The sequence below is a fragment of the Fistularia commersonii genome, chromosome 25 (assembly GCF_037954325.1).
Source record: "Fistularia commersonii isolate RoL2024-O1a breed Wild chromosome 25, RoL_Fcom_v1.0, whole genome shotgun sequence".
Taxonomy (NCBI): Eukaryota; Metazoa; Chordata; class Actinopteri; order Syngnathiformes; family Fistulariidae; genus Fistularia; species Fistularia commersonii.
This window is the reverse complement of record NC_141308.1, coordinates 9756752-9770613: the sequence shown is the minus strand read 5'-3', so window position 1 is coordinate 9770613 and position 13862 is coordinate 9756752. Positions and strand designations below refer to the sequence as shown.

Sequence of the window (13862 nt, the reverse complement as noted above, 5' to 3'; positions counted from 1 at the left end):
CAAAGCCATATATGGATAATCCAGCCCAAATCTCAATACCGCAAACAGACGCACAATGCTCAGCCCGCTTTCACCAGCTGGTAATCAACCTTTGAATACATGACTCCGGAATTTAGTCAAGGAGTTTAATTACATGTCTAACTAACTTACCAATACAATCCAAGCTACTTTCCTTCACTTTGACCAAAGCAAAGGCATTAACTAATCATGGAAAAAAAACTACAGACAAAACAAAACTAGCTTTCTAGTCTGAATCTAGTCTCCTCACTTTATTGTATTGTGTTCTTTTCTTAGAGGAGCAAAACAGCTGTGTGGAGGAAATGGTCCTGGCTATGATTGGGGTGTTTGGACCAGGAATGATCAGCAGAGATAGAGTACAGAGAAAACCAAGCAGCAGGACAGGAAGAAACAGATGGTCTTCAACAAACACAGCACAGACAGTGTTTGAAATCTCATCCGTCTCTCTCACTGCCTCGCGCATCTATGCATGTGTATGTCTCTAATCCATGCTTACAGGTAATCAAAACTTTGCTCTGTTGATACATCAGCATATGCACATCAGTGTCTCTCTCTCTTTTTACCCTGCTTTGGGGGAGGAGGGGTCCAGGGATCACGAAGAGTCCCATCTCTGGACAATAAGGCAGGCCAGCTCCGCTCCTGATTCGAGAAATGCTGTACATGTGGAAACAGCTGGCTAGGGCTGAGAGCGGGGGGAAGCGCAGAAATCTAAAGGCAACTTCATCAGGCCAGCAGAAGGGAAACTGACAGAGAAACAGGAAGCATGGCTGGGGCACAGCGGTGGTTTGATAGGAAAACACTCCTCATTGGGCCTTGATACAGGTGTACGGATTTCAAACAAGAGCAGAACGGTTCATGAAGTGGTCATATTTGGAAGTTTGGCTACCTTGGAATACAACGTCTAGGTCAAACATGACACAAAAGAATCAAGTCTGAAGGGTTTGCACATATTGTTACAGTGGTACTATCAGACACTGAAGTTTCACAAAGCTCTCTAGCCCTGGATTTCCACTTAAGGGTGTCAAATACTTCCAAATGGGTGTTGCGGGGCTGTGTTGTGAGGACAACATGTCATCTCAAGTGTGCTGACCTCAAGCTGCCATGGTTCTTCCAGGCTGTGTGAAGCTGTTAACTTATTTATAGTTGGCTTGAGGAGAACATGTTGAATAATACAATGGGGGAGACAGACAAACTGGACTGCAGCTGTATACAGCCTTTAGTTCTGAGCAAAGTTTCACAAATACCTATGACAGTGAACTGCATACTGCAAGGGAATGCTGGGATGCAGGCTTGTTCACAAGCAGGGATATTTGACAGGGTAAATATTATCATTAGATGTTGCTCTTAAGCTGAGGGGCGCATCTACATGCTGACATATTTACTCTGATTCGAATAAATGTTATAAGTTCTTTTGACTCCATTGCTACAAAAAAAACCCTTGTTTTTCCAAAAGATCATCTTGTTAAACGGTATTAAAAAGACAACAGTTACTACAATGAGTAATGAAGCCAAGAAATGTGTAAGATTTGTGTTTCACAACCAATCATTTTGGGAGTGACTGTAAAGGGGATGTGGTATGGAGCCAAAATTACTTTAAAACATGAAATTAAAACAATTCCTCAGACTTTGCAGTATATAAAATGGATGAAATACATTATGTCTGTCAGTTTCAATATTCACTGTAATGTTAATAAGCACGATCTTCAGAACCTTTAGTCTTGATAGATATATTTCACAGTATGCCTGCTTTAGTACGGGAAAAATAAACAAAATAAAATCTGACAAAACATTGATCCAAGGCTGAATGGATGTTTCTCTCTTTACATACACATATCGATACACACTCACATACTACATTTGTTGTTGATATCTGCAGATTTTTGCAAAAAAAAATTTAAATGTTATAACATTCATTATGTGAAATTTGATTCTGACAACACAACATGAAAATGAGATGGCAATGATTAGAACAGCACTTCTTATTTTAAGAGAAACAGCAGTGAGATGAAAAAAAACCCTCACTCAATCAGTCCTGTTTTTTACTAACCTTCATTTATTTATCCTTTTTGTCCCATGCAATTTAGTCTATATACCTCAAAAATAGTTTACATATATTTTGACAACTGCCGCATGATAGAAATGTTCAATATGTACATGTATAAAGTTCCTCAGTTTTCTCAAGACTAAATTCTGTAAATTGGGTTGTGTGCAGCTTGTGCTCATCTAAAGCCTATTAAATTATCAATCTTTTGGACATGGGCTGTTCCCATGACAAAACAAGGCTAAGGATGACATCACCCCAGGATTTATCAGAGCTTACTCATCTTGTTGAGCCCTAATAATAAACAAAAACCCAAGCAGATTAATCGATCACAAAATGATTAATCTTAGGTCTCTTTCATTCTGGATTGAGGGCTGACACTGCAAATGCTTTTTAAGAAATTACTTTCAGCATGTTCCTGTAAACAAGTAGCTTATTCAGAGAGTATTGATCTGCTGCTGCTGCTCATCAAGGCCGTAGCAAATCTGAGCAGCCACTGTGAGAAGATGGGTAACTAATAATTGAGCGGGTAACTAAATATTCAAAAACACTACGTAATCCCAGAGTACATTGCTCCACTGTCTGCATTACCTAATCCCATAAACCATCGCGGGGGGGCGGAGACATGGCTAGTTGTCAGAGCAACCTGCATGTCAGATGACAAACCCCGCCTGCCAAATCATCCCTGGCCAATCGGAACCCGTAGAAATGACATCATTGTTATTTTCAGTAGAGCTGCAGCTTAGAGGTGGATAAAGTTCGTCTCCACGTTGGAAGTGATAGAAAGTATTATCCCAATTGAGGCACTGTTTCTGGATTTTAGGAAGGAGGTGGGAGAAATAATCACAGAGGATACTTCCGGTGTGGGAAGTCTGGCTCACGGCGGGAAGAAGGGATCCATCGATGATCGCAGGTTTCACCGGGGAAAAGTTTTCTCGGGACACGAAGTTGTCAAGTGAGTTGAACTTCAACAATAGGCGGACTCTATCACCAGGCGGCGGAGGGGCTCCGAGTCACAGGACATATGTAAACAGCCGATCTAGCACAATTCGAGAAAAGGAGCGAAGCCCTCCCTCCGAGGTCACAAAAACTTTTTTATGTCCAGAAAAATGGAAGCGACTTTCTACGACGAAGCCGTGAGTGCGTCCAACTCGCAGCATGACGGGACGAGGGTCTACGGGTTCAACCCGAAAACCCTCAAGCAGACCATGACCCTGAATCTGAACGACCCCAAAACCTTCAAACCTCAGCTGGGCTCCAAGGCCTTGGACATCCTGACGTCCCCGGACGTCGGGCTGCTGAAGCTGGCCTCGCCGGAGCTGGAGAGGCTGATCATCCAGTCTTGTAACGGGCTGACGACTCCCACCCCGACCCAGTTCGTGTGTCCCAAGAATATCACCGACGAGCAGGAGGGCTTCGCCGAAGGCTTTGTGCGGGCACTGGCCGAACTCCACTATCAGCAGCAGATACCAGCCGCGCCTCCCGACGCACAGACCGGCGCGACCAACGGTATGCCATCCGGCCCCCCCGTGTCTGAGGGCGGCGAGATCTCCTACAGCTGCACGGTGCGCGCCGAGCCGCCGGAGTACACGAACCTGGGCTCCTTCAACCGCGGTGTACTCGGCTCCGCGGCTGCACCTGCCGGCGAGCGGCACCCGCCGGCGTGCTACCCGGCCGCCACGCAGCCGCCCCACGGCCACATGGACCAGCAGCCTGCCGGCGCGCCGCACCCGCGGCTGCGCTCCCTGAAGGAGGAGCCGCAGACGGTGCCCGAGATGGCCAGCGACACCCCGCCGCTGTCCCCCATAGACATGGAGACCCAAGAGCGCATCAAAGCGGAGCGGAAGCGCATGAGGAACCGAGTGGCCGCGTCCAAGTGCCGGAAAAGGAAGCTGGAGAGGATCTCTCGGCTGGAGGAGCGGGTCAAGAACCTGAAGAGCCAAAACACGGAGCTGGTTTCCTCTGCCAACGTTCTCCGGGACGAGCTGGCACTTCTCAAACAAAAGGTCATGGACCACGTTAACAGCGGCTGCCAGCTCATTTTAACACAGCAGCTCCAGGCTTTTTAAGACTGCCGTGGGAAAAAGAAACGAGGGACTTTTGTTTGGGACCAAATACTGCGTCTAGTGTTGTTTTTCCACCAAATTATCAGCTCAGGCTGTTTCCACTAAGTTTCTGCTGACAAGGCGAATGGTGACTGGCAAGATACTTATTATACAGACCAGAGGCCAACACACTCTCACAGCTCAGAGGATACATTTGTTCTACAGACCCGGCTGATAAGACGTGTTAGACATTTAATAGGTCATTTTTCCCTCCTTTTTCTTTAAAAAAAAAAAAAATTCCATCCAAATCTATATCCAGTGAAGCAAAGGTAGCGTGGCAATTGACCAGAACGTCTGCCATAAGGTCATTGTCGACAGATCGTTGCAGCGGCATCCTGTCAAGACCCCGCAAGAGTGGAAAACTACGGGAAGCCGCAGGCTGTGCTCTGCAAAAAATCCGCCATAAAAAAAAAGTCACGTAGCAACGTTACGAGCACTGAGTATCCACATGTACAGAATGACACTAACACCCCATCACACACACACCTTTTGGCTTCAGCACTCAGGTGTGCAGCGTTTACTGACAATAAGACTGCCTTACTTTTCTTAACCCTTGCGTCGATGCAACTTTGTGATAATAGGTGTAACTAATGTTAGACCTGAAGTAACACTTTGTAATAATATTTCTACGCTGTATTTTGAGCACTTCGGAACTGTAAATATAACAAAAATAAAATGTTGGAACACGTAAGGGATGAGTTTTTTTTATTTCGTATATTTCAGTCTCGTCATAACCAAGCGGGTGCGTTTTTAGACGTGTGGGTGATGGTGGGGGTTTGTTATTGGAGAAACTGGGACAGACGGGATATTGAGTCACTGGTGCGGCGTGGGTTCAAGGCGGGCTCCCATTGGACGCCGGGATGTCGGAAGTGAGCCGCGGGTATCCAAACATGGCAAGAAGTGCGCCCTGGGATGTGTGTATGTGTGTGAGAGAGAGGGGGGAAGAGAGAGAGAGAGAGAGAGAGAGTTAACCCCCCCCCCCCCCCACCACCACCTAGCTAAAAACACCCTAAGCTAGTTTCCACCTCCTTAGTTCGAAACCTCTAAACTAGCTTCACCCTCCTTAGCTAAAAACACCCTAAGCTAGCTTCACTATCCTTAGCTAAAACACACTAAGCTAGCTTTACCCTCCTTAGCTAAAACACCCCAAGCTAGCTTCACCCTCCTTAGCTGGAAACCTCGAGTTTAACAGTTAGAAATACACGGTAAGATACAAAAAAATCCCTTTATTACAGGAAAATAGATACAACAGAGTTGTGCGTTTTTGTCCTTTGTGATACTCACGCACAGAAGACCACCAACACCGATGTTCCGGCGGATGTCTTCGCGGGGGGAGACACAGGATGCAGCTGTGTGCGCGGAGCTCTCTAAGACCCCACAGCTGCTCTCACTTACTGCCTGATTGGGGCTCCCGGGGCCCCGCACGCCGGCCCACGTGTTTTTGATTGACAGCTTCGTCACACCTGTTATGGCGTACTTGTGTGTGGCGCCAGGATTGTTCCCCAAATGTTATTTTTGTGACTCAATTTAATTTCTTTTGTCATTTAAAAATCGGATAGATTAGTTGAAGCTGCGTGTGAGTGACAGGTTCAACCCCCTCCCCCATGTTTCTCTAGGTGAGTGATATCACTGACCTCAATAATCCCTGGTTGTAGTTCTGGTTCTAGCCAGTAGAGGGCGCATATTACTGCTCTCTGCTTGAAGTTTTAATAAGTTACACTCTGCGTGAAGGACAGTGTGATCTCGGTTTGACCAAATGTTTCAAATACGCAATGCTGAAAGATAAGATATTTTTTGTTTTCTTTTGAGTTCCCTTGAAAATCAGCGGTTGTAGATGTCTGCCTGCATCATGGGGAGGGGGGGTTATTTATATATGGCAGGATTAGACAGTTATACTTTGGAATGTGACTGTTTAAAATCACTTAAAGTCTTGATCTTTTAACTAATTGCTATATGAAGCACTGGACTGAGCCTGTGATTTTCGTGTTGAATGTTTTGCAAGCCAGCGCAATATTCTATCATGCATCCATTTTGCTTGTTGAAAAGCAAAGCCTGTTTTACACTGTGTGCTCTAATATGGAATTTCAACACTTCAAAATGTCATCCCTTTCACAACATGGAATACATATCTGATCATTTTAAATATAACTTAAAATAAACATGTATGTAAAAGAAAATGGGGGACCGGCAACAAAATAGATGTTATGATTTTAACATATTAAATAAACGCATAGATCAGTGTCAATTGTGCGACCGATATCAGTTTTTCATAAAACCAATATCCAGAAATGTCTTCTAATAAAGCTCTAGGTTAGTTAATATTTTCAAATGACAATCTTCACTGGGTATTCTGTGATGTTACATGACATTGTAATACCTTGGCTTCAGTTGAAACCACACCGCTTGCCAAGTGTGGGAAACCTAGCCATGTTTCAGGCCTTTTTGAAAATTACCAAAACAATTACTCACAAAGACTTAAGAGGTATCATTTAGAATGTTTGGAAAACATATGTTTGCCACCTTTTGCAAAGTAATAGCTCTCAGATTGTTATTAAAGAGGAAACACAAAAATAAAACTTAAAATGGATGTGGTGCCTATGGAAAAAAAATACCTTCAATAGGCTTATCAAATGCAATTCTTTGATCAAAATCATGTTATCATAATATAATGATGACTGGCCACTGAGTAGTAGTGGTGCAGTCACTCTGAGTCAGTCACACCTATACAAAGGCTGCTGGAACGCTTCGGTAAGGGTTTCACAGAATTATGTTTAGTTATTGCTCTTGCAATGTTTGTTACAACAGTTTTTATATCCCATGATGTGCCAGGGACAGTTAGGTTGAGTTTAGTAAACTCATCTCAGTAGTCACCTCGACTCAAGATTTGTATTGCGTATGAGTAGACCTAAGCTGCGTTCCTCAGAGTACTTCTGCTGTTGTGGAAAAAGCCCCTACCTGTTTTCACAGGAGTGGAAAAAAAAAATCTATGTTCCTAGAGTCTGCTCAATTTACTACACCCCAGTTTGACACACTATCAATTCTTGCTTTGTTACAAACAAATGCTCAAACAAAAGCCGTCGTCTTCTTTTCCTTTGGCCTTTTCCCTTCAGGGGTTGCCACAGCGAATCAACCTTCTCTGTCTAAAACTATTCTCGGTATCCTCTCTCCCTACATCCATAAATCTTCTATAAGCTCAAACACAAGAATAAAACTTTTAAAACTTGGTACTACTGAGGCCAGAGTCTGATCAGGTGAACTGAGTAAAGGCTAACTTAAGCATGTTTTGGAGTTCTTGGCATGTACTTAAAGACCTCTGACAGAGTTAGGTTACCATTCATTACTTAGCTATCCAGTGGACGGTATTGATTCTTTCCACTGCACGCAGGGATCTTCCAGGGAACACTGCAAATGGCAGTTTGGCTAAAAGTTTTCCTGGTACTTTAAGACTGCAAAAGCTATGGATCAACCTGTCTTCAGTTTCATACTCAGAGCTGATTTTAAATATGAAAATCAAACATTTGCAATATTGGCCAACAATTAAAAGTCGTACTTAAGAAATGCTGGTGTTCTGTTGACCGCCAACGTGGCCAGAGGAACAGACAAAAGTCAACCAAATGCAGTGGGAATTTGCCAGCCCTTGGCAGGTGACTGGAATGGACTGTGTCCACTGTTCAGCAGTTTAGTTTCATCTTGGTCCAAGTATCAGCTATCTCTATAAAACACAGGGCCTTCCATCTTTTTATATAGCTTTTAGTTTTTCAAAAAATACTATTTCCCATCCAGTTTCATTCGGTCAATGGTGGTAGCAAGTCCCTCCCCATACTGTGTTGGGGAGTCAGTGATCCTCAGCTGATGAGCACTCCCTCTTTGGCAGCAAGGCGCTGCCGGTGAATGTGGTCCTGCTCCAGTTCTTCATGGCTAGGGTGCCAAAGCCGTGACAGGATGCGCTCCATATTCAGAGCATACATAGTGTGGGAGGGCATCACTCCATGGTGGACCTAGTTAAAACATGTCAGGGCAGAATGAATATTTACTTTCATTTCAGTGATGAGCATTTCATATTTTTCTATGGTTAAGCAGAGTGTGATTTATACCTATGCCAGAAAGGGACTCCTAAATATTGCGTCATCAATTCATTATCCTCATTGCCTAGCACTTATTTATGAATTACAATAGACTATAATTTTTACGAATCAAGGACATTTGTCAGTGATAGTGACAATCATTTGGCTTTCATTCTTTTGGCATTGCCTTTGACAGCGAATAAATTGTAACCAAATTGGTGAATTTCAACCAATATAACGGTTGAGAGACTTCTGTGATAAGACATAATAAATTCTATGTACAGCTTATTTTTCAACAATAACGCCTTTGAATAGATTTACTAAATCACTTTGCCTCTTTTACCCATTCAAAAAGCAAACAAGGGAGCAGTAGCTGTACCTGTAAAGCCTCCAGCAGGTCAAACATACTGACTGGTGGAAGGGGCGCAGGTATACTGTCAGCAGAACAAGCCAATAAATGGACGGCTTGCTGCTCTGCATCATCCGGTGAAATTTGAGGTGGTGGGCCAGCAGGGAGAGAGGCACTTGGAGGGGGACTGAAAGAAAAGGGTCCGGTACAAATCAAAGCACAATGGAAAGTGTTATGATGATACCTTCACGGCCAGATAGGAACTGACAGCGTTGTACCTACCATTCTGTCACACTGTGATATGCAGCAAGGCTATTTTTCAGATAAGGCTGTGGTGTGACATCACTGCCAAAAGCATAGGGAAAGTGACCATCTCTCAAACGATAGGCTTTCCTCCTTGTGATGACAGCAGTCAGTACATCTTTCAAGTGGTGCTGAAATAAACCAGAAATTCAACTCTATGGTTTAAAAACAGCTGTAATCATACAACAAATGAATCTAGCAATTAATGTAAACCTCCACAAGGATGATGAATCACACATTTATTATCAAAGTAAGTTCCACATAAGTCACTTTTTTAAAGCTGTTATAGACTTGGTATTCAATATTTCACTGATTTGGGGGAAAAAAAAGATGCCAAATTCTGTTATGTTGCCTTGCTGCTGGTGTTAACAGGATAACATGGAGACACGGTAATCGTGTTGTAAATAGTTAGATAGAGGCACTGTCTTAATGATAAGATATTACAGTAGACACAGATCCTTGCACCTATTAAGGTTAACAGCAACATCAACTGAACCTACTGATCTGTTTGACACTCAGCCTTGTTTAGACACCAAGTAACGAAAGTAGCTTATGCTAATCGTCAAAGCCGCATAACATATTGAATTTGATAATTAAAACCAACCTCAACAGCACAGATCATAGTGCTGACAGCATCATCTGTGATGTTATCCAGCCCGAGCTCAAAGGCAGTGACCATCATACGAGCCTCCAACTGGCCTCGTGTTGGCAACAGTAGAGTGTGAGCACTGAGACGCAGCTCTTCCTCCTCACCTCCTGCCTCTCGTGGGCTGAAAGGCTGAGCAGCACTCAGCGGGTTCTGAGGCTGGAAGCGATGCTGAGGGATAAAAAAAAAAAGACAGGGAAACTTCCAGATGATACAGCAAATTCAAGATCTCAGGAATGAAAATATGCAATTGACCTCAGCCTTAATCAGTATTCACATCCAACTATCCCATGCAACTTGTACAAGAAGTAAAAGAATGAAAGGAGTGTTGAAATAAAATGTTGCTTCATGAACACGAAATATGAAAATCAGTACTTACATCAAATTTCTGTCTGGAAGAGCATTTCTTCTTCCCCCTTGGTTTGCTGGGCTTTGAAGTCGACCCACCTTGCCATTGTAATTGCCCTGCGCCCTCTAGAGGACAGGACACAAAGTTCAAGATAAATCAAAGAAAGGAAAATAAATCTTTTCTCCCTTTTGCACATTTTAAGGCAAGTCAAGAAACGTTTTTCATTAGGCTATTTTTTATAATTAAATGTTCTATATTTGGTCATTTTAGCTAATGAACATAGTTTTAGAACATAGTCCCTCCTTCCTACTATTATCTATTATTGTTATGTTTTTGCTTGAAACTCTGGCACAACAATTTCCTTCGGGATAAATAAAGTTGTTCTTATCTTATCTTATCTTAACATAGTAGACTTTTACTGATTCCTGACGATTAAACTAATGGAAAGTTTAATATTTGCTACTGAGTTATATATCACTTTGTTCGTATTATAAATGGCACAAAATTATATGAGCATTCATTTCGTACATTGTTGCCTTCTTATAACAAATTGCCCGAGTCATTTTTTCAAGTTTTTTAGACAACACAAAAAAACTGAGCTCTGTGTTGAATTAGTAGTTGATTTGGGAAAGAAAAAAAATTGTCAGAAAAAAAATTTAAGAAGGTGAGGATTTACAGTTACTACACACTGCTCCTGAAGTAGCATCAAAACTCTGCTGAAAATGTGTATGAAATAGGTGACTCATGTATGCTTCTGAGAAAAGTCAAAGTCAACTCTGTTGGCAATCCTACCAGATGCCATGGCCATGATTGAAATTGCATTATTAAAAAAAAACACAAATGTCAAAAAGAACAGGTTATGACACAGGAAACAAGGTTAGCTCATCCATCTAACTTTGTATTCATACAAAGATCGTACATATTAATGGCATACCTGGTGTGGAGACGATGATCTGACAGCGAGTGAGAATGGCCAAGAGGAAATCATTGTGAACATGAACTGTGGAGAAGGCAAACAGTACATTACTTTACAGGCAAGCACTTTCCCTCATAATTCATTGAATAAATATGTAGTTTGAAGACGAACCATTTTCCTGAGCCAACAAACGTCGAGCCTCAACGTCAAACTCCTCTTTGCTAATCTTCTGTTTGAACCATAATTTCAAATTTGCCCAGTAACTGCATGAAATGACAACAATAATAAACACATGTGTTTACTTTGGCAGAGAGGAAAGGATCTCTCTTCCAATCGTTATCATAGGAAACATGCTCATTAAAACCAATATTCTCTTTCTCTCCCACTCTCGTTTAACTCAATAAGACACAAAATTCCAGCTACATCAAATTGAAAACATTATACGCCCCTGTTTAACCCGTCAGTGACCACACTGAAAGGTTTTGAGAATTGTGAGCAGATGCTGCAAACATTAGCTGCGAATACAGACACGGCAAGCTAACGGCTAAATCGCATTGTATTTGTGACAAGCTAAAAAACAACACAGATACTAAACAGCCAGAACAAGGCCCCGCAAGAAAAGGACATTTACTTACTGTTTAACATTATCTCCAATCGCGTCAGTTAAATTTTTCTTTGCAATTTCAAGTTCGCTTGCATGAGATGCCATTGCGGTAATAGATTTGTATTATGACATCATCAATCTGCGACAGTTTTTTTTTCTCAAAAACTTTATTTGAAAACGTGTGCTCACAAAGTTAGACACAAGACCACGTGTACTCACAACAGGTAAGCCCAAGTAAATAAAAATATCGCATGATAGTGAAAAGGTAGCAAGGAATGCTATAATCTGCTTTTATACAAATCATCATCTTAAACCCAAATCGTTAAAGGTTTCAAGACAGCATTTCCCACAAGATACATTTCGTTACTCACTCTGTAAAAGTCTGTTCACATTTTGTTTGATATACAAAATAAAAATTGTCAATAGTAATGATCATTCTGACTGCTATATAAAATATAAGTTAGTACTACATTTAATTCACCACTAGATGGTACCATGGTTAAATGATGGGGCTCATGAGAGTGCCAAAACGACACATCATACAGGGTCTCTCTCTCACTCTCTTCCATTCTCTCTCTTCCATTCTCTCTCTTCCATTCTCTCTCTCTCTCTCTCTCTCTCTCTCTCTCTCTCTCTCTCTCTCTCTCTCTCTCTCTCTCTCTCTCTCTCTCTCTCTCTATCTATCTATCTATCTATCTATCTCAGTAAAATTGGATTCTTACATTGCGAAATTGTTACAGTACGTGTCCAGCCAAACCACCCCGTGTTTTGGAGGCAGGGCAGTATGATTTATCATCCATTATATTTCCAATTGGTTTAAATACTTTGCCTGATATGGAAATTGAGGACTTTAAATCCTGTAGAGACAGACTTATTCCATCTGTTGTGGTTGCTATGGTTTTCTGAAGGAATGCTATCTGATAAAAACTGTGGTAAAACAACAACTGTTAATGTTTGTCCCTGTCTGATTGAAGTATGCATTACTTATGTTGACTTTGAATGATCCTTCGGAAAGACAGAATATAACTGCATACAGTCTTATCCACTATTCTGTGGTATTTAATTAGAGAATAAATAAGGGCTACTCTTCATAACTGGTGGAAAAATCTTACATCAAATATGTAGCCAGGCGTGAGAACAGACTGAGGACTGAGCCATTCTGTGTCCCTCAGATGGGGCAGGCATAAAGGTGACTCATCATCTATTTGAAGAAATCAAATTTGAATATATTATTGAAAGAGCTATCCCTAATCCCTTTTAGGCCAGTAATTACACAGTGCATAGGCACATGTTGACTCCACTTATATTTTCTGACTCCCCTTTCATTTATGAAATGAGGCATTTTCCAATGCGTCTTTTAAAAGTAATAAAATATGTCTGAAGATCATCACAGTGACATTATTTGTAAATCTTTTTTTACGGAAACATTTTCTTACTCATGAATTGTTGCAGATTTTCAGCTTGTTTGTTTGTTTGTTTGTTTTCTCAGTTTGTTTTTGCAACTATTTTCACACATGACACTGTTGAAATAGACTTTTAGTTAGATTTGTTGATTTCTTAACTCAGGGAATATCTCACGCTTATCTGGTTTCATAATGCATCAGTTCCTAAAACCGATATTTGATCTTGCACTTATTTGCATATCTTTCATTGAACTGATGTCTTAAACATGACTTTGCATTTCCACTTTCCAAACTTTCCATTGTCTATATCTTGTCCTTTGTTGCCCTTCCACTGGCTGGTACCTCTGGGCACTTACTCAAAAACAATATATGAATTATCATACTGAGCTTCTTTTTTCAAGTTGGGTCACTTCTTTTTATTATTATTATAACAGTTCTTAAATTTCCACCTCCCCTCCAGGAGTGCAAAAAAAAAAAAAACATATGCAAATTGACCTGGAGTCATTTTTACAGGTAAGATCTCTAAAACAGTCTCAATGCAGCAGAAAAATCTTTCTCTCTCTCTCTTTCTACAATGGCCAGAATTCATGTCTGTGGTTGCTTTGTGGTTTTTAGCAGTGTCTCCAGAGCAGTTTCTGGTCAATGGGCCTCTTGTGTTTTACTATTTTATGAGTGTAAAAACATATAAGAAGTCAAGGCAATCCGTTTTCAGCGTCACCTTTGTGAAGACCCTTAGACCTCCATGACTCAGCCTATTAATCATCGTCCTTGGAGTCACGCATCCGGCAAACACACGGTTAACGATCATTCTGTAGATCATTAGGGGGACCTTGAGATCGGTGACTAAAGCTGACATCACAGTGTTGTTTCAACCAAGTAAAGCCATTTGATCAGTCTGATTCCGAAGCAAACCAGCGTGCCATGACATAAACAATGGAAACCATCTGAATTTTTTTTGCTTCCTAATAGGCACATTTGACAGTCGCTGCATGTTATTAGGTGGCTGTAAACCAGAGAGCAGACTTTTCACACTTGCAGAAGTTTTTATTTCCGTGCTGTTTTCA

At 41.6% G+C, this 13862-nt stretch overlaps 2 protein-coding genes across 3 annotated transcripts; one reads left to right on the top strand and one right to left on the bottom strand.

Annotated features, from left to right (window-relative positions):
* Positions 1–2826: 2826 nt before the first annotated feature.
* Positions 2827–4851, top strand: LOC147219205 (transcription factor Jun-like). Its single transcript, XM_086172577.1, has one exon. It carries the CDS (start codon positions 3157–3159, stop codon positions 4126–4128), a length of 972 nt encoding a protein of 323 aa, XP_086028703.1. The 5' UTR covers positions 2827–3156; the 3' UTR covers positions 4129–4851.
* A 1794-nt stretch (positions 4852–6645) lies between these two features.
* tada1 (transcriptional adaptor 1) lies at positions 6646–11535 on the bottom strand. 2 transcript variants are annotated; one of them, XM_086172575.1, is made up of 8 exons: positions 11427–11535; positions 10963–11054; positions 10810–10875; positions 9906–10000; positions 9485–9697; positions 8860–9011; positions 8608–8764; positions 6646–8162 (listed from the first exon to the last, which is right to left on the bottom strand). In XM_086172575.1, exons 1-8 carry the CDS (start codon positions 11498–11500, stop codon positions 8010–8012), a joined length of 1002 nt encoding a protein of 333 aa, XP_086028701.1. In that variant the 5' UTR covers positions 11501–11535; the 3' UTR covers positions 6646–8009. The 2 variants fall into 2 exon arrangements, with proteins under 2 accessions (XP_086028701.1, XP_086028702.1); XM_086172576.1 differs by having other exon boundaries at positions 10963–11067; positions 11427–11514.
* Positions 11536–13862: the final 2327 nt, after the last annotated feature.